Source organism: Perca fluviatilis, chromosome 14 (assembly GCF_010015445.1).
Source record: "Perca fluviatilis chromosome 14, GENO_Pfluv_1.0, whole genome shotgun sequence".
Taxonomy (NCBI): Eukaryota; Metazoa; Chordata; class Actinopteri; order Perciformes; family Percidae; genus Perca; species Perca fluviatilis.
The window spans coordinates 7,095,758-7,117,883 of NC_053125.1; the positions used below are offsets into that span (position 1 = coordinate 7,095,758).

General features: G+C 41.0%; 1 protein-coding gene across 8 annotated transcripts in view; it reads right to left on the reverse strand.

Moving 5' to 3' along the window:
* Nucleotides 1-22,126, reverse strand: part of nrxn2b (neurexin 2b) — a 669,808-nt gene that overhangs the window by 370,487 nt on the left and 277,195 nt on the right. For all 8 annotated transcript variants that reach the window (XM_039821634.1, XM_039821632.1, XM_039821630.1 and 5 more), the window contains one exon: nt 33-152. In XM_039821634.1, the coding sequence (XP_039677568.1) occupies nt 33-152 (120 nt within the window). The remainder of the gene's footprint in view (nt 1-32; nt 153-22,126) is intronic.

Sequence of the window (22,126 nt, forward strand, 5' to 3'; positions counted from 1 at the left end):
ATGCATCCCTCTGTGTAGCGAACACAACTAACCTTCCACTGTGACATTATCCACAGACAGCTGCAGGCTCTTGCCTCGTCGCACCACCTTCACCATGTGCCACTCGTTGTCGTTCAGCTTCTGCCCCGCGAACAGCGTCTCAGGTCCTTTGCCTGTAAAAGGAGGGGGTGGAGGGGGGGGGAAATCAAATCACAAACAGCACAGCGGGAATGCTGCGCAGGCCTACTCATGCACCCACACACACACGCAGTTAAAACACAGTTCGCACACAGTTTGCACACAGTAGGTGACAGTGCTCGTGGAGAAAACCTGCATGTTTCACAACACTCACACTATGGATTCTCCCAGTATACAGGAAAATGAAAGGAATCAAATATCCGGCCTGACAGACTGTAAAATCGAATGCTGTCTCAAAGGCTCACAGCGGTGCGGCAGGATGTCATCAAAGGCAGTGGAACAAATAAGTCGTAACTAGTTGAGGGGGTAGATTAGAACAGGCAGCAAACGACAACTGGAGACGCGGTGTTACACACGGTATATGAAGTCGTGTTTCGCGTCTCAGGTTTAGCACAAAGACGAGAGATTGTTTAACCGCTCATTCCCCAAAATGCTCTCCTGCCTGATCCCCCCGCTTCCACTCACAATTCCCTTCTCCTCCGCCACTGAAGGAGACAGTTTGATGCAACAGCATCTGGGGTTGCAGAAATGCCAATTAGAGCCATATTTACATAAGCGTCTTTTCAAAGTGGGGACAGTCTATTTATATCCTGCCCATGACCTATTACAGCAACATTAGAACTGAATGCCACTGAACGATTAAGACAGCAGTCATGCATCCCTCTTTCAATGCACCATGAGGAGTTGACGTGATTCATGGCTGAAGTCAAGGTGGTGGCTTGTGCCGGTTAATAGCTGTGTCGAAAGTTTCAATCAAACGATTCAATAATAGACACGCGTGAGTGGCATGGGACGCGACAACAAAACTGTAAATCATCCCCCACATGGCTTCAGAAGCTGAAATGACGACCTGCAAGTAGAGGGCGTGCACAGTGTCATGGCAACCAGGTGAAGGAAATCAGTGATAAGAGAGGAGAGGGAGGATTCTGTAAACAACGACATAATGAGGGGAGACTTGCACCACATCGGCAGCAGGGCAGACGGAAATAGCAGAATGCTGGAGGAGTCTAGTCACTTCCATTAAGCCACCTTCTATACTCTATGCCCTTTTAGGCAGCTCTGGAGTGCAGCAAGGGCCATCGTGGCTGGTGAATAAAGAAATGTGACAAAGACGATGGGCTTTCTTACACCATTAAGACTGATGATTTGTTTATGTCAGATCTAATATTAGAAATCCAGCTCTACGTCTGGGGACAGTGGCTCTTTTGTGACTGGTGGGCTGGCTGGAGCGTATTTTACCAGGTGCTAGACTGGATGATATAGTACAGTCTGGCGAAATATGATTTTCCCCTTCCCAGTTGTATGTGAAATTATGTAGTCTAGATGAAAAAACGGTCCCATCAATTGATGGCCACACTTGGCAAGAATAGACACATGGCCCACTGGAGAATTGTTTTCCCATTTACTCTACTTTTTTATTATATTGTTGTTTTCATGGGCTTTTTTGTCTTCAACCACATGAAATTGGATCGAGAGACTTTTGTGTGTGAAGTAAATATATAGGAAAAGACTGCAACATTGCTGGCAAAGAGTGGATGAAAGTTAGCAGCAGAGAAGTTAAGGCTGATACAAAGATACCTTTATTGCCCAGGTATCACTGCAAACAAGAAAGCTAAAAGCTAGCGGTCCTGGGTTAAATAAGCTGCTAAGTCTTTAATTCAGCCACTGGCAGAGAGAGGTAGTCATTGCCAGAAAAAACATAAGGGGGAAGCAGGGCTCATTAATTAAAGAGGTGGCAATAATTAAAATGCTCAAAATTCTCATCCTGCCACTTGTGCCCTCTTACTTTGTCTCGGAGATCAGCAGGGCAAAGGGCTGCGATTACATAAACAGAAGCATCCTCTCTTTATCTCTTTGTTCCTGTCCTCTTTCTGTCACTTTTCCTTGCACTTTCTTAATGTGTCACATGGGAGCTGAAGAGGTGTCAGGGACATTTCTTTAACTAAGTGTAAAAGTAGCCAGGATTGTGGATTATCTTCATTGCCTGTGTCAGCACACCATAAAGGAGAGGTGTGATGTTTACGGAGTTCTGCATAATTTCGAGCAGTCATCCATCATTGGTTGCTGTGTTCTCTGTAAACAACCTTGATTAATGCAATTGGATCAATGGAACACGAGCCGTCAGCCAATGGCTGCAGGTTGTTGCCATCAGTCTCTATTCAGGGTGTGTGGTTTCGGTTGCAGCAGTGAGTACTCAAACACAGTTGTACAATCATTATGTCTACACCCCAATCAAAACAACTTCAGAGTCTGAAGCTGCTCATCAGTCAATGATGACAACATTTCCATGATGAAAATCAGGAAACGATAGATGATGAATGTTTTCTTTTCCTCTGAATGTGTAGAAGTAGCAGAGACAAAGATTGCCTCCACTGATGGAAATGTGTGACCTCTCAGAAGCCAGAGATTTATTTATTTAACATGTAAATACAATATCCAAAGAAAATAGTAATATAAAAAGAAACAGTTAAAAAAATAAAACTCCATAATTTCCTGTACTTAAAGACCTCTATTTACACATTCAAAAAGAGATGCTTAAAATAGAAGGACCATCTAAAAAACTGAATACGATGCCAAGGAAAAACACTATCCTCTACTATGAGGCAAGTTTAATTTTGTTTCAGTTGTATTCTACATGAAACCAGACCAATGGGTGGTCCAGCTAACATCCCCATTGTCGTTCCAAATCATCCATCAATCATACCAGCGAGCTTTCCCGACATGGTTATTAAGCTAACGAGTGGGCCAAAGTCTGATGCTGGCCAGAAAATGGCCAAAGAGGAGCGATCACTGCTAGCCAATGTAGCGGCCAAAATAACAGCGCCGCCGCATGATAGGGCCACAGGCAGTCCCTGGTAAGTCCGCTGCTGGCGCGACAGTAAACGACAACAGAAGCAGCCATGAGTCATGCAGCCATACTTGGGGGCAAACATTTGTCAGGGTCGCTCAAGCATATGTAGCTAGAGTGTTGAGGGTCATGGGTGACAGCAGGGTGTGTCAGCAAGTCAACTTTTTGCTAGGAGGGGTAGAACGTGATGATGAGCTAATGAGACAGTTCATAGCCCAATCAACTCAGTCCCACTGGTGCCCAGACTAAGCGGTTGAGAAAAACCTACTGTATGTTCAAATGCTATGGGAATTAGGATTTGGATCAAAGGTAGCAATGCACTTATGTTCATTAAAACATTACTGTAACATTGGGAAGTCTCCAATCAGCCTTCACAGAACAGATAATTGTGTCATTGAACTTATAGAACAATGCTGTGCCCTGAATATGCAAATGACTCAACTGAACAGCGGGACCCGGGCTACTGTGTTAGTCAAATTTCCATAACAGTAGATCCACTGCTACAACAGCATCATATTCTCTTTTATGAGGTTTGACAGATCCTGCCATCCTCAAGTATGGGATACAGTAGCGAAATGCCAGTTCAAGCTCTGTGATTCAAATTCCCTGGGAGAGAACATAAATATGAGAAGCCAGCACTCGGGAGGTCGCGATTTTCCGCGATGCCACACACATTCATGCAGTCGCACTCGCTAGCACACATAAAAAAAAGAAAGAAAATGTACATATAACAGTGGACTGCAGTCCAATTAAAATGGCTCCTTGGTACAGTGTTTTATTCTCAGCTCAGCAGCCCCACTCTGAGGAAAGAGGGGGGGACGCTGATACTGACTGTTAGAAAAAAAGGGGCGGAGAGAAAGACTGAGGAGGGGTGAGAAAGAAAGAGATAACAGAAAATGTAGGGATGAAGGTGGATACCAGATGATTGAAATTGATTTTTTTATGCAAAACAGCGGAGGAAGATAGAAATCTGACCAGAGAGACCAAATGCTGACCAGGGGGAATTGCAATGCCTGGCTTTTTTGTGAATTAATATGGAAAAGAGAGGGATGGAAAAAGATGTCTCCATAAAATTCCTGCTTAGCAAGGCAGACAGATGTGGGAATATAGGTGCATGTGTAGTGTGAGTGTAGGACTTATTTATGTTCATGATTAGCATTTTACTACCAGGTGATAGACCTCAGGCAGCCCCCTGTTGTGCACCCATCTGGGGAAGCACATTGTACATTAACACACTGTACTGTACACTCGCACAGACTATTGCACATACTTGAGCAGGTGCATTAAATATATGCTCTTTAAATAAAGAGAGAATATGTGTTCTTTAAAACTAAAACCACAAGAAATATCCTGCAGGAATGTTATAATATGTGTTGAATAACTGCAATTTAATGATAATATGTTTGAAAATGTCACAGGAATCAGGATTGGGCCATCACCTAGTATGTGATGCATGATAATTCTCTTAAAAACTAGATGATTATTGTTAGAATTAAATTGGCATAAAAATCATATTTGAAAAATCTTTCTAAAAACAGCAAAGCACTATACAGACGTGTAAAAAACAACTAATGTCTTGGCTTTATTGATAAGCATATAATATTTTACAAAAGGTAATTTATTTATCAATCCCTTTTATGTGTTATTTTCTACCTATGTGACTCTGTACCAGCTAAGCATGTGTCAAAGAAGAAATTCATTGAAAATGTGTCTGTACTGTCTCAAACGGAAGCATGCACGGACCAAACATACTTGAATTTAAAACCCTGAAGCCAGTGGATGCAATATGTCCTTCCAGTAATCATTAACCCTTTAATCAATGTTTTTTGATTGCTTTCAAAGATATTGAATGTACTTTGTGTTTCCAGCTTTTTATCCATGGTGAATGACGTGTATAGATAAAAAAATAAAATAAAAAAAAACACACAGCTGGTATTAAAAGATGGGTTTTTATGTAACAAAGGGACTTCAGCTAAAGTATAAGAGTGGGGAGGCTTTTCTTAGGTGTACTGCAGGTACTGTAGGCTATGAACTGAGACTACATGGCATTCTCGCTTCCAACATTTGTGGGAGGTGTGTGTGTGTGTGTGTGTGTGTGTGTGTGTGTGTGTGTGTGTGTGTGTGTGTGTGTGTGTGTGTGTGTGTGAGTGAGTGAGTGAGAGAGAGAGAGAGAGAGAGAGAAAGAGAGAGAGAGAAAGTGTGAGAGCTTGCTCTTCCGTTCAACCTTGCAGAGGAGAGCAGTACATGCTGAGCACAATAGAAACATCTCCCACACACCGACATGCTGCCCTTCTTTCCTGCCGTGCAAACAGACCAGTGCTCCTAATTGGACCACTGGGGGTCTTAGTGTGTGTGTGTGTGTGTGTGTGTGTGTGTGAACGACCGATAAAGAGACTCTAAGAAAGATAGAGCCCATTTTCAAAAATGTGCTGTTAAAATGTTAATTTAGGTCTTAGGTTATAGCATCGGTGGTGCTGGTGAGAGGGAGAAAGTGAGCACAATGGGAGGGCTGTGTGTGTGTGTGTGTGTGTGTGTGTGTGTGTGTGTGTGTGTGTGTGCGTGTGCGTGTGCAGAGAGAGAGTGATACAGCCAAAAGATAGGAGGAAATGCAGTGTCAGCACAGCTGCTTACCCGAGACTGGCATGTGCTTGTGTGTGGGTGGGTGGGCAGGTGACCCTGAGGACAATATCTATGTGTGTTTGTTATACCTGAATTGTATATCACATTTGTTAAGAGAGCATATTGACCTTTGAGGACTAATTCTTTGGATTTACATATTTTTAATGTCGGTTCGAGTGTGTGAATGTATGCGGTGTGCAAGTGCGTGTTGCAGTTTATGTGCCAACCGCATGTCCCCTCTCTCCTCTGCCATCTGTGCTGCTGGCATGGCTCCTTAGTGTCGGTAATGAAGAGGAACGTCCCCACCCCCCTCTCTCACTCACACACACACACACACTCACTCTTTCTCCCTTTTTGTCTCTCTAACAATACTTTGCTCCTCCAACACGTTCGCTTCACCCTCAAAGGACTCTGCTGCACCGCAAGCTACTGTCCACACACACACACACACACACACAAATCTGTCTCAGGTTACTGTATCTCTGCTTTTAAACAACTTTCCCGAACTGCATGTCCTCTTAACCTGACTGATCTGCTATTGATTTTTTATTTTAACAGAACCTCACAGGGTCTTGCCTCTTTAGTTAAAACGACTGAATGCTCTACTCCCACCCAAATTAACTAAACCTTAAGACCAATTTGGGTAATTGCCGATACCGAGTACCGATACGAGTACTTAATAATCCCTCTGGGGTCCGAGGGTGTTTGATTTTGGCCTTCTCTGATATTGTTGTCAATTAGAACAAAGCAGTATTTTCAAAGTCCCATGCCTTTTTTCTATTCAAAGCTCAGTGCCTGGGTCTGGACATTTCCCCGGGCTAGTGTCAATAAAATAAATCATATATTTCCTGATAATAAAATACTGAGTGAAGTTTAGAAAGAATGAAGAACGCAAAGTCCGATGACGTCATTCACGTGCATATTAAGTACCCATGTGGCTTTACCGATCCAGCGGAGAGGATGGCTTGTTTGTGCCAGCAGCTAAATTAACAAGATTTACTCCAAATTTAAAGTGTGGCAATCTATAACCGTTAAAACACACTACACACCGAGAGCTTTCGTTTTAGCCTGTTTGTGAAAAAAGTGGTTGTTAAAAACATCGCTGTGTAGAAACTGCATGCAGACAGAGCAGATTGAAATACTGCTTTCTTCATGTTTATGCCCGTTAAACTGATGAGACATTGGGCTAACACCACTACTCCAAATATCAGTGGTGAAGTTTACGGGCAACAGGCTGCTGATGTGCTTTTTCGCAAAGAAGCTTTGGAAACACGGTTTCTGTGATGTGGCGACGGCTGGGAATCTCTCGGCTCCAGTACACTGAGAAAACCCAGTATTATTGACGGCTGACAATGGCTGGTCGTCAAGTGCAATCGTGCATTGGGCAAGAGCCCAGTTACTTTGGCAGTGCTTCTCTTCCGTCGCCTATACCTGCTTGACGGAGAAGTGATCGTCACATTGCTATGAGTAATTTTATGACTACAAGTACGAGCACATGCACACGGCATCGGACCGATACCCGATACTGGCATCGGTATCGGTGCATCCCTACCCAGCACCATAACTTAACTGACCTTAACTCTTGCACTACACTTTCATTTGATTATGAACCTTGTGTGCCTCTAACTTCCCTCAATTACACAAAATATCGTACAGAATGCAAATTTAGTTGACTACAAAAGCATTTTTGTGTCCTCTCAGAGAATACAATAGTATGCATTTTAACATTTGGTACCAAATTTGTGTCTGTATCTTAACCATGCACACTTGCAATCCCACTCTCAGAACCCACACACACTATCAAACAACCTTAATCCTACAGCATTCCACCTACAATAAATACACCTCTATGTCATGATGTAATGAGAAATGAATAGGTGAGTAAACTATGACATTCAGTTGGCGATGGATCGCCAAACCCATGTACTGCTGTGTAAAACTGCGTACTTGGATAGGGCTATATTTTAACACCCATCCACAGTTTGCATTTTGTTTTGATTTTTTAGACTCTTTTCGAAAATGACTTTGACTTATCTGTCCATGAGCCAAACAAAATCAGTTACAGTTTCAGAATAAAACACTAGTTGATAGTAGTTATATTAAGGCTTTCACCGGCCTTCCACTGCAAGTGAACCATTCTGCAGCTTATACACTTTTCATAAGTGCATTTACTCACCGAGTCTCTACTGAACGTAAAAAAATAAATAAAAAGCACACCGTCAAAATCCATCACACCCTTGTTTATGCTCTGGACCTTTTTGAGGGCAGTAGTTCAGGGGAATTTTGGACGCCATGCCTACTCAAACCCCAGGTCCAATGCCCTTTTCCTCATGCCTGCCTCCAATGAGTCGTCCCTTGTGCCAGCTCGGCCTGGAGCAGATGGGATGGTTCAGCATGGCATCACACCAGCCGACACAGTGGCATGTCAAACAGGCGGTCACAGGCCTGGGCATGGCAAGCACAGCCACACTGTACCGCCATATGGGAATAGTGTGTGTGCTGAGAGATCATACAGTGCCGGATGCATGGCATGCTTTGACCACAAATCAGAAAACAAAGATACAAACGGCAGAGTATATATGTGGAAGTCTGAAAGTACACACACACACGAGCCAATGACTATTTACCAAGTCAAGTCCAGGCCTCAAACTTGCTGGAAGCACCATCGCTACACACTCACACGTACACACACACAAACTCACACAATCCTCTCATCCAACTGATGACAGTCCTAGCTGCAGACAAGCACCGTGCACTCACACACTTCCCATCAGACACACTCCCAATCTACTCCATCAGACAGCAATAAAGGACACACACAATCCTATACTACTACTCACGCGCCCTGGCACTTGCTCCCATTCACATGCACGCACGCGCACCCCACTCTGTCCTCTGCAGACAGTGATGACTGCCTGTGTTTGGGAGGTTAATGGCCGTTTGTTCCTCACAACCTTCACACTTGATTACTCAAGTCGACTGGTGTCTGGACGGCGGGGCCACAACTCTGGGACAGCAAAGCCCTTTCTGCCACCACGCTCAAATGCTAAACACGTTCATTAGAAATGTCAATGCGAGCTTGAGGATGCTGTGTTCAAAACTGTGTGCGTCATATCCTTTATGAAATATGGATAAAAATCCATAGTGTCCTTGTATTATTTATCAGATTTCCAATACTAGGATATTATTTATTGTATTTATACCAAAATATAAAAGGAGGGGAAAAACTTTATGAAAGTATCATATTGAAGCTGAAAATTAAAGGTGCACTGTGAGTCACTGCATGACGTCACTTCTGTTGACGTTCAAAGTAAATACTATACAAAACATAGCTAGTTCGCCCCTCCCCCCATGTTTCCGTTACTGTCATGACTAACTCTCACTAACCCCCAAACAACCATCTTGTCGGTGACTGGCTGGAACGTGGTTTGTTGTATTTCGGTGCACAGCCTGTGCCCCTAGTGTTTGTTTGACGTTTACGACCCCTGTGTTGTCTCCCGAAACCAGGCTTTTTCACAGTGTATTTGGGGGGGCAGGCAGATCAAGGAGAGATGCCTACCATTTGAGACAAAAATGAAATCACGCTGAAACCATGCAGGAACTCATAGTGCACCTTTAAAATATTAACATGTTAAGATCACTGTCACTATTCATTCCAATCATTTCCCTTCTCAGTCATTATAGGAATATTAATAACTGAAAGTGAATATAGTGTACTCGAATAATGTTTTTTTGTAATTGTGCAATACTTACTAATAGTCTTTCCATCCTCTAACAAACCAAAGCAGCAGGCAAGAGGAATCATTTTAGACCCTTCTTTTTACATTCTGCATGGATGCAGGCGAGATAATGGAATCTCCACTATTAAAGCTGTGGGTTACTGATGGTGAGCTAAATTACATTTTTCATGCAGTATAATCTCCTGCCAGCTTTATGGCGCACACATATGATAACATCTGACAAATTTCACATTTAATTATAATATCTTATGCAGAAGGTAATATCATTTGTTAAACAAGCCAGATAAACAACATTCCCACTCCCAACTCGTCACATGCGGACGCCTGGTAAGGACCCCTTGGAGGCAATTGTTAACACACGGGCAACCCCTTCAGCATTATTTTTCAACATGCAGCGTAGTCCAACAGACTTCAACACGCGGTTAACTTTGTGAACTCAAACTAAACTACTGGGTTAGGTTGAGGCAAAGATTAGAGTTTGGGTTCAAATATGTATGTTTGCTACGTGAATTAAGTTACGATTGTAAGTTAACTACGTTGCATAAGTCAAGTTACGTATGTAAGTTAAAATAAGTAATAATGTTTACTTTTGGTTTCACACGTGTTAAAAACAGTGATCTCTTGGCTCCATCTATCCACCAGGACCTCGTCCTTACATGGACTTTGTCGCTCTTCATACTATGTCACCTGACTTCCTCCTTTACTTTAGTCATAATCTATATCAACGACGTTCCACTTCCGGGATTGTTCAGGTGCCGTCCTTCCGCTTTCTTTGTGTTGGCATTCTAAACTCCAGTCGATTTGTGAGGACTATGGTTAACTGCTCCTCAGATCTCTGCAGGGTAAATCCAGACAGCTAGCTAGACTATCTGTCCAATCGGAGTTTTCTGTTGCACGACTAAAACTACTTCTGAACGTTTCACATTCCACCGAAGCAAGTTCCTTCCCGAGGCTATTTTGCAGCGGCACTGCTGCTCCGTCGGCCGCTTAGCGCCGCCCAAGACGATTGTGATTGGTTTAAAGAAATAAATAAAAAATTTAGAGCACGTTTTTCTCCCATCCTGGAATGCTGTGTGTACTAGCCAGACCTTCCTCCGCAGCGCTTTGGAGGTACAGTAGGTCTGCCAATGGGAGACTACTTTAGTCATAATTACTTGGGCCGCTAGAGGCACGTGCGAAACTGACGCTCAAGGGTCAATGACCAAGCTGCTGTATTTGATGAGTTGGGAGCAGGGACAGCTTGAGATAACCTGAGACCCAGACCCTCCCCTGATATTTGTCTGCATGCTCAACAAAAAACCTCTTGTTTTGACCGATGCATGATGGGTCTCAATAGTGAACTAAAATTTTACCGATTTGAATTAACATTGAGTACAGTTGTGATAAAGCTCTTATGTGTCTCTCTATATGGCTAGCATGTGGACAAACTCGATGAGTATACTACGGTGGCCGGGAAGTGCAATGCAACATTACAAAGAATGAAACACTTTTACAAAGCTCAAGACAAATTTACATTTTGGAAAACAAATTTACATTTTAGAAAACAAATTTACATTTTGGAAAACAAAATAACATTTTAGGAAAACAAATTTACATTTTGGAAAACAAAATTACATTTTAGAAAACAAATTTACATTTTGGAAAACAAAATAACATTTTAGAAAACAAATTTACATTTCGGGAAAACAAAATTACATTTTAGAAAAACAAATTTACATTTTAGAAAACAAATTTACATTTTGGAAAACAAAATAACATTTTAGAAAACAAATTTACATTTTAGAAAACAAATTAACAAGATGCAAAACACTCTTTACAAGTCCCGAAACAAATTTACAAATGACAGATTCTTCACGGAAAGGGAATGTACCACATACCGGAAGTGATGAGGTGTTGCGGGTGTTGCTGGTGAGCGCAGTCAATTTGTGTTGTTGTGAGTGAGTATATGGCGTGAATGAAGTTTATGGTGACTTTACGTGTGGTCGGTGTTTGGAGTTTTTATATGACGCGGACCTGACAGAAACATTGGAAAAACGGGGAACGTATCGACAGCCGCGGCCGGATCGAAGCTACAGCGGGGGGCAGCTGAGTCCGTCTGCAGCTGCAGGACCTGGAGCTCACTGCCCATTCCTGGGAGCCAAAACCGACACCACGCAGCTGGAGACCCAGGCCGTATTGCTGGGCCCGCTGGAGGGAAGGGAAGCCCGGGAGAATCAGATCCAGGACTTAACGGAGCGGACTGTCACAGCCTGCTGAAGTTTAAATCACAGGTTTCCTAAAGGGAGTCTGGCGGGACTCGGACTGTGGATGACGAAACATGACTTTAAGTCTCGTTAAATGAATAACTACATGCAGAAATAAATGAATCATTAGTGGGGGAGTGAGCCTGGACATTTCAGTCTGTTTAAACTTCACTTTGAAGCAGAACCTCTTAGTTCAGAAGGGTGAAGTTTCCGTTTGTACTCATATCTGTGAACTGATTATAATAAATATTCTTTGTATTAACACCTTAATTAGTCTCTTTGTCTTTTTGTTTAAAAAAACTACAACATCGCATGAGATTTTGACGATTTATAGTGATTTTATTTCCGTTAGACCTTTGCCTACATTGACGCTGATGCATTAAAGACGGCCCATAGACAGTATATAAGGGAGTGCCTCCCCTGTTCCAAGATGGCGGCTCTATTGACGCATTCGATCCATAACTGCCGTAGTCAAGGCGACATGTATACAACACCTCATCACTCGGTATGTGGTACATTCCCTTTCGTGAAGAATCTGTCATTTGTAAATTTGTTTCAGGACTGGTAAAAGTGTTTTGCATCTTGTTAATTTGTTTTCTAAAATGTAAATTTGTTTTCTAAAATGTAAATTTGTTTTCCAAAATGTAAATTTGTTTTCTAAAATGTAAATTTGTTTTCCAAAATGTTAATTTGTTTTCTAAAATGTAAATTTGTTTTCCAAAATGTAAATTTGTTTTCCAAAATGTAAATTTGTCTCAAGCTTTGTAAAAGTGTTTCATTCTTTGTAATGTTGCATTGCACTTCCCGGCCACCGTAGTATACCTCCACTTTCTCAGTCCGTCACCACTGATGGTGATGATAATGCTGCTCTGTGTTAACAACCGTTTGTGCTGCTGCTAATACAAACAGTTTGAGTACTTTCGGATTTCCGGATGATAAACAACATGCAGCTGCCATTAATGAATAGGCATAGCGAATCGATCAGTACATTAATCAGTTGTAGAAAACGGCAAAATCAACATCTGGATAATGTGTCTGTAAAATGATCTGCATTTCTGGGTTTGAAAGGTATACGTAAATAACAATTTTGATCACTGCACTTGTTGGACACAAGCTTTTTAGATTTGATGGAGCCTTGTAAACCTCAGAGTATACTTCTCTCACTCAACACCCTGTCATTCTCTGGATTTCTACACTAAACTAGAGTTTTCTTGTGGAAACACTACTGCGATGCCTGCGCTTCATTTCCTCACAGTGTTTTTTTGGTGTCTATTTCTGACAATCTGTTTTAACAAAGCTTGTTCTGAAAGGCTGCAGAAGGTGTCAGCTGATAAGGTGTTCATATAAGACACATCATAGAGGAGCCTCCCTGACAAACTGTATACTTTAAAGGTTCAATCTGTCATAATACAGTCTTTTTCAGCAGGCTTGACATTTTTCAGAAGAATCTGACAGCTTCATTTCACGAGTTGAACAGGTTGCTTGCTTAGTAGAAATGAAGGACAGGCCTTTGGAGAAAAAAAAAAAAGAAGAAAAGCATTGTTATGTGAAATTTGATATCACACTGGAATGTCTTTATGTGATTGTGATTTATGTGCTTACTTGGTTAAGTCTTGGTTCAAAACATTTGTGAATTTAAAAAGAAAAGTAAACATTAGTACAAGCCATGGTGTGCACAGACAGACAGAGAGACTGTGCAAGCCACAACATATTTCTCATTTGGGGAATCAATAACCCTAATAAACAATTTCTCATGCATATAAATTTGACATTGATTTTACCTAAATAAATCTACTGAAATAATTCTTTGTTTGCAAAAGCAAAAATACGTTAGGACAAGTAAAGGGCAAGTAAGTAAAGTAAACAAGGGTATATTTAAAATGATGGAAATGCACATAAAATTATATATTATGGAATGGCCTTTTGGCAAATGCAGTTTACATGTGGCAGTTTTCAACGTATGATGATGCAAAGCACAGTACAATCAAGTTTTTTGTATTATTATTCATACATTATTCACTCATTTTAAATATTACAAATTTTTCTAATGGAATGAGGTCCTAATAGATTTGCTTAACTCCACGGTAACAAAATACGGCTCCCCACAATCCAGACACCTGTTTCTTATGTATGCGGCTAAAATTGTATATACAGAGGTAGGACTATGCAATATTAACTTTTTCAGAAACCCAGGGGCCATTTTATTCATCTTGACCAGTAACTGTTAACGGCCTTATTGACTTTCAGATTCTGAAGTGTCTTGTTAAAAATTGAGTTGAGCAATCGCTGAATTTGAAAAGCATGTATTGGCGAAACCACAAAGGACAATACTATATACATTATACAGTATGTGTGTGTGTATGTTTGAATGGAGTTTTTATATCATTGTTCGCTTTTTTGCCTCAGTCACTCACTGCAGTTAGTATGGCAGCATTATTTACCAAATGTTTATTAGACAAACACACACACACAAACCATATGGGAGAATGGATGTAGAAATTACTTTTCTACTGTGGAATGTGGTTTATGAGAAGGCTAAGGGTTCTTCGATGGAGTGACCCATGTGGAATTGTTCTTTTTATGTAAAAGCAAAGGCAGATAGCAGCAATGGTTACATAAGGCTGCATAAGTTCAGAGACAGGATTTAGTTTGCTCTTCAGAGTAATCAGGATAAGACCTCTTGACGATAATGCCATTTGGCTCCTATCTTAAGATATCATATTTTCTATCTCAAAAAAAAAGGAAGCACAGGCATATCGCTGCAGATCTAACGAAAAGCTGTGTGTGTGTGTGTGTTTATGTGTTTTTTGTTTTGTGTGTGCGGGTGTGTCTGCATGCGTGTCATCTAAATGGCAGTCATGTGCAAACAGCAATGATGCTGTGGTGGAAGTGAAAGATATGAGCAGATAACGGTGATAGAAATGCAAGGACAAATTTACATCAAGACCCTCCTCCATCAGTCGCTCTTTTCCTTCTTCACACTCCTCATTTCATTGTTGCTCCTGACCATCTTTCCTGTTCTCTCTTTCCCGAACGCTTAAGTTCCCCCATTCAAACATACCTTTCCCAACCTTTAATCTATATATAATCTAGTTCTGCCCTGCTGTGAAGTAGCTCTCCTACTTCCACTGTATGTGTTGCACCTCTGAGAACAGATGTATTTCATGGAGGAGGATAGAGGGATGTATTTGTGAGGGTGCATGGGAAGGATTGGGGAGTGGTATGTGGGGGGGGGGGTCTGGCAGTCAGTTGAGGACACCATCTCATGCTGACACGACAGCAAACAAGCCCCCCTGTGGCCACATCCAAAACATTTCCCACATGGTGCAGCATCACAAACGGGGACAAAAAAAGACGGAGGTGATTGAGTTTGTGTAAGAGTACACCATTGTGTATGTATGTATGTATGTGTGTGTGTGTGTGTGTGTGTGTGTGTGTGTGTTATGATGGTGCGGGAGGGGTCGACGAGAGAGGAAAAATAAGGAGGCAGGGGAGCGGCGAACAGATTATAACCCCCAGCCATGATTATCTACGCCTGCCGCTCTGACCCCCCCGTGCCAATTACAGAGATAAGGCAGCCTGTGCTTGTGTGTGTGCACTCACACATGTCTACTTTCCTTTCTCTGAAGCAAAATGTGTGGGTGGCGATTGCTCGCGCGCACAGATTTGTATTCACTGCTTGCTATCAGGGGCCACACACTTCCCCACTGTTCTCGCCCCCGTGCAGGAGCGCTGGCGCTTCAGCATCCATGACAAGATAGCCTCCATCGATAGCTTCTAGAATTACAGATGGCCACCGCAGGAAGACGTATTTGAGTCGGTAAGATGTTGAGAGGACAGCAGATTGAGTCCCTGAAGCGGGAAATGAATCACACATTTTACCTGTCCTCTCCAGAATTTTAGAGCTCCCTTCGGACCTTTAAACACAGGCGACTCCCTTCTTCCCTTTCGTACTGCCATCTGCATCCTCCCTCCTAGCTTTCCATTTTCATGCTCGCCTCCCACCATTCTTATCAGTTTCTTACGTCCTTCCCCACCTCACCCTCCTCACATCCCTCTCCCTCACTCCTTAGAAAAAGCTCCCGGGGGGGATGCTGATTTATGACTTGAACTGCATTTTTCAAGCATGCTGTGGCAGGAGGGTATGGTCCCATGGGATAGCCATCAGTCCTGCAAGGCAGTATGGGTTTCGACAGCTCCAGGCTGCTGCCGGTTCTCTCATTAGAGTCTCTGTAATGAGTCCACATCTAACCTGTCGCCTGTGCCACGTAGCGCCGAACGGAGGCAGAATGATCATGGACTGAGGCTATGCTGGCGAGGTAGCCACATTCAAATTCAACACAAAGGTCCTGTCCTCCATGCAGTCATGTAGTATGATCAATTTTGACAACATTGGTGTTTTGTGCCCTGACAAAATTCTGTGAAAAATAGATTTAAAGGGAGCTTGCACCCTATGTGGACATGGGAAATCTTTTTTTCTATTGATCGAGTAGAAGGATCGTTTGCACTTCTGCGCTCAAGCATTTATGCAGAACACAAAACTTTGTAATTGTATTTGTTTGAATAGTGACTGCAAGCTCCCCTTGCACCTTGCCTTTGTTGAGCTCATTTGCTAATTTACTACAAAAGAAACAGAGTATGTTTGTGCTACCTTCTATTAAAGTGTTACATTTCTGTGCAAAAGCAGATAGCTGATCTTCTTGTACTACGAAAAAATGTTTAAGCCTTCATGAAAACCTTAGAATCTGCAGCACTAAAACACCTAAGATCCACAATATGTTCTTGAATCACATTTGCCAATTTCTAGACTAGACTTAGTGTGACTGTGATGTCTCAGTAGAACTTTAAGACTAATCAGACAAACCCTCTTTTTTCCGAATACTGTACGGTTATCGTCACATCACAGCAGGCAAAATGTCACAAGACGTGAATATTAGATAAGGGAGTGTAAATAAATATATGTCTAAAGACAAATCTCAGGAGGAATACAGAAGAACTAGATCCCGAAGGAGTTTTGGCAAACTCTTCACCACATTTAACTGTGGCCAGGAGGAGATCACTAAGGGGTGTTTAATAGATTACTAGGATTTAATTCTACTAGTTACCATAACAGTCCAGCTACTGGTTTGAATACAACCTGTGGCTCTTTGCTGCACGGCATACACATAAACCTGGCTGTTTTATTTTGAAATTTGTTTATTTTGGAAAAAATATCCAGCTGCATTCGCGGATGCTAAGCACCCGGTGTGGCCGGTCAGACTGGATAACATGGGCTATAATAACATGGGAATAAAAATAGTTGCGCTATGCTGCTGTACGCGACGCTTGCACCTACGGTGTGTTTTGGGTGTTAGGCAGAGCCCTATTCATTCCTATGAGAGTTGCTCAGTGGCACATGAAGCCACCATGGTGCCAAAAATGACCCAAATGATCAGCACTGCTTCAGCACTGTGCGGTCCATAGAGCAGGTGCTCTAGAGACCTCCACTGGCTGAGCCGGCTGCTTCCGGTTTAGCATGCCGCTAACTTGAACGGGGATAAAATGATTTAATCGGGCAGCTCTTTCCAAATGTTAAGCGGACAGAATGGATCAAATTCTGATGAAAAAATTCTGACGTGATGGCCCAGTAGTGTTGAGATTTCCACTGTCTGGCCACTATGTTCAATTAGCTTCAAAGCCCGGTGCACTGGTTGAATCCCTGAAAGGGAGAGGCTGCAATCTACCTGAGGTCCCAGAAGGCAATGAGCAAGACAAGCTTGCCACCCTCCTGCCCAACATCCAACATGCTCTAAAAGCTGTTCAGTGGACCACTTTGGTCTGGCTCCCAGTACATGACCAGGTCGCAGGTGAAAAGACAGAAAATGCAGCTTTCTTTTTCTACCTTTTCCAAGTAAAATAATGGAAAATGTGGCCAGAGTACAAGTAGACAGTGGAACACTGTCGTGGAAAATTCTTATTAGACAACAAGGGCAGGAAGGCAATCTCCTCACCCGGTTAGGTCTAGTGAGAAGATTGCCTCAGGTGTCTCCAGTTCACAGAGAGCGGCGTCAGGAGGTTGAGAGGAGGAAGTAAATAGAAAATAAATAAATAAATAAAAATAAACACAAGGCCCAGTGCCATCCTTGTTAGACCTTCTTCATTCGCTCAGTATTACTTATAACCCCTGGCTCCCCTGGTTTCTTTCTTTCTTTTCTTTCTCTCATTCTCTTTCCACACATATGTCAGCGCCTGTCAGAGTCCCATCCTCTTATTTGGGCAATTATACGCAACGGGAGACATGTTTGGGCTGATCGTCTCTCTTCTGAGTGACATTTAATAACAACAAAAACATGAGTGTAAGCTGCATCTCTTTTCTTAATCAAGACATGTATTTTACAACTAATAAGGATATTACTAATTGTACTACTACTAATAATACTAACAATAATAACAGTTGGGAAAATTACACAATGAAAATAACAAGATAAAAACATGAATACAACAATAAGCTGCCAGTTTAAAAAGATTTGTTTATAATTTTAGTTTAAAAAAGTTTAAAAGTGTGTAACTGTATTTTTAGTCATTCTAACAGCTTCGGTGTCACATCGGCAAATGCTCAGTCAACACTTAGTTACTAATCTAGACTTTGGAATTGAGAGTAGAGCTTTTTTATGATGACCCTAGCATACATCCTTAAACATAGGGCCTCATTGAACAAAATCAGAAACATAAGTTGGGGCCATGCTATTTACTTTAAATGATGAATCAAATTTGAAATAGTATTCCAAAAACTGTTTATAGCAAGTGAAGCGATAGCAAAAAGGGGTTTTAGGTCTAAAATAGGGGTGTAAGAAAAAATCGATACACTTGAATATCGCGATATTTTATATTGCAATACTGTATAGATTTTCAAAAAGGTAATATCGATTTTTTTTTTTTACAAAAAATATTCATGTAAGAAAGGTGGTTCACGTTTATGTTGTGTTTAAACCCCCTACCGCTAGATGGCTATGCTGAGACACACCACTAGTGTCCTCGCCTAACAGTGCCTAGCAGTGCCTAGCAGTGCCTGACTTTTTGCTAGAAGCTAACAATGTAGCTATGGCTGAACTTTGGCCTACTTTAGCATATAAACATTAACTCACTAAGAACCTGTGAACCACAATCCCAAACTGGCAGTTTGATTTTCTGTGTACTGAATTGTTTACCTAAAGTAATCTTCTTTATCTTTTTATGTCTTTTTTAAAATATTAGTGTATCTAAAATTATACTTAAAAAAATCCCAATATATCGCCTTATGCACAGTTAGTATCGCCACAATCTTGCCCATACACAGCCCTAGTATAAAAGGGTCTCATATTGTAAAGATTTCCTTGCATCCTTTAATGCATACATATTCAGAAACTGTGCCTTTAAATGAGACGTCAGGACTTCTGTATAGTTGTGATGTCACAACAATGTTTTTTTAACATTAAAGCGCGCAAACATGTCTTACCAGAAACACAAAATACAGGTATGAACCTGAAAATTATATGTATGTATGTATATATGTATATATGTATATATGTGTATATGTGTATATATATATATATATATATATATATATATATATATATATATATATATATATATATATATATAATATGGGGGCCTTTAACTAAGTCCTCATACTTTCTTTTCAGAGTACATAACAATAAATGTGACATCTACCAATTACATATTCTTGTATTTGTAATACAACTTGGCTATCTTCCAAAGCAACTGGCCTGGGCCATGTGACAGATACTGGCCTCAGTTGATAGACATTTCTACCAGCACATTAAGAGTGAGAGAGCTAATGGTCATAGTAAATCGCAACGTAAACATTAGCAGTGTACATATTAAATTTATCACGTGTGCCCACACAAACACACTCAGCCATGCACATTCCATTCCAGCTGTAGTTAGGAAAATGTTCTGATTACATATTCCTTTGAAGTGCATACAGGCTTCAAAGCACTTCTTTATTAGGTCATTTCTGTTTAACATTTTAAGAGGCATTTGGTTCATTCCCATTAAAACATGCAAAGAGCAAAACACGATAAAATGTGTGGAAATTAAATGAAGTTGCATCAATAGTAGAGATATTTATGTGTGCCAGGAAGGGTGCTCATATCCAATGTTTTTACATACTGCATGTTTTCTCACTGGTGCTTAACAGTGCACTAATATCACACAGAACACTGTTCATTATTTAAAATTGGGAAATGTGAAATTAATTTCTGTTGTCTATCGCTGAACTAGATGATTGCTTTTAACATAAATCTATTTATATCAAGTGACGTGCCCATCTCTGAGGGTGCACAGATCTAAGGCATTATGTTAATAACATACTACTCTTATTGGCTGATTGCATCAAATTTGGCCTGGGGTTTTGGAGGATAAAATGAACATTAAATAAAAATGGCCATCCTCCATTGGAGCATTAAATTGCCTTTAAAAATCAAATCCCAATCCAAGCATCTCCAAAATACATTTTATACAGTCTAACTCTGATACATGCTCAAACTTCACAAACTGTAGGATGGTGTGCATGCAGAGGGCAACTTCTAGTACCTACTGCATATCCATCTTTGTCTGAGATAGGATGTGATGACTCATGATTCAAGTGAGCCATTGGAAACTCATTCAAATTCAATATTTGTGATTCACTGAGAACGTAAGCGAGCCATCTGCTCGGAGACGAGCGAGAAAACGCAGGGGTGGCCGGTAAGAAACTTCAATACAATTTAGACCAAACAAACCACCCATTCAAATATAAAATGGCTACATGCAGTCTCTGAAACACACATACTGTATCTGTAGTGAAAATAGTTACAGGGCTACATGAACTGTGCTACATGTTTCAGTAGTCGTGACTGTGCAAAACACATGGGGGAGGAGTGTGACACCTAACAGCAGTTAAGACTGAGGAGGGTGACAGCTTCAGTGACAGAAAGGTGCCGTACATTTATTTATATAGGACTAATCTGCCCACAATATGTGTCAAATGATGCATGCATCTGTGAATGCATGTGTGCGTGCATCTGCGTTTGTGGGCGTTCACATTAATGTGGCAGAATTGGATATAAATGTACTCATCTCCTGGTACAATTAGTAATCAGTGTTCTATCCTTGCTGGCCTAAATAAAAAGCTAAAAGTGTGGACCTAAATTCACTTATCTGGAAAACTACTCAATTATAGGATAAGATGGAGCTCAATGGAAAAAAATATATTGAGGTATTTAGTTACAAATGAAAGTCAATAGGATTTTGTGCATGCTTCCAATTGAATTGGTTTGCCTATCTTGGTGTGCCTCTTGCAATTAATTTGATACCACAGGCTTTCCTTTTCAGCAAGGTCAGCTCACTTTCTTACACCACAGGTCAATATGTCCATATACAAAACATCCTTCTGCCACAGATTTCTATCCTGTATGCAAAGTACTCTGTGCCATGAAAGGCATTTCCTGGAAACAAAATGTCTAGCACTCACAAAGGGACGCACTCTACCAGAGGTGGTAAGAAGTGTTTGTTTAGAACGAACACATAAAGAAATGGGTAGTCAGTATTAGTAGAAGCCACCGCTTAAGAGTAAGCTTGAAACTCTCCTCTTTGATAAAGCTTATACTGTATAGTTAGAGCTGGCTCACGTTTGCCCTGGACCAGCTGCTATATTTATTAGTTATGCTGCTATATTGGCCTAATCTGTCGGGGTACTTCCTATGACACATTTAGCTTCTCTCTCCATCTGTATACATTCATGTCCCATTAATGCATGTTACTAATTGACATGTTCCCCGGAGCCCTTGTGCTTTCTCGCCTCGCAGGTTTACATGGATAGTGGTGGCACCTGGATCGTGGTTGCAGCTGCTGCCGTGGTCCTGCATGACGCCCACTGCTATTATCATTAGTCACATTTCTATTAACTTTATTTCTAGTATTGCTACTAATACTGTAATTTTATTATATCCACTGCTATTATTATTATTATTATTATTATTATTATTATTATTATTACTACTTATATTTATATTATTATAATCAGTGGTATTATTGCCACTACTAATATTATTCTATTATACCTACTGCTATAATTATTATTAGTATTCATATTATTACAGTTGCTAATATTATTATTGTGGTTGCTGTGCATCTCTTTCTCTACTCTCTCTCAGAAATGAAGAGTTAATTTTTTGCACAAGCTTTTACTGAATTGTAAGTGTTAAACAATGTAAATAAAGTGTTTTGTAAAAGTAAAAAAAACTCACTCACTCTGTCTCGGTCTCTCTCTTTGTTTTTCTCCCTCCAACCTGCAACCTGTCTATGCAGATGGCCACCCACCTAGAGCAAGGTTGTATTCAAGTTTTCTGCCTGTTAAAAGGAAGTTTTTCCTTGCCACCGTTATGCCAAGTGCTTGCTTTTGGCAGAATGTTGGGTCTCTGAAAATTATAGTGTGGACTAAGCCTGCCCATATGAAAAGTGTCCTGAGATAACATTTA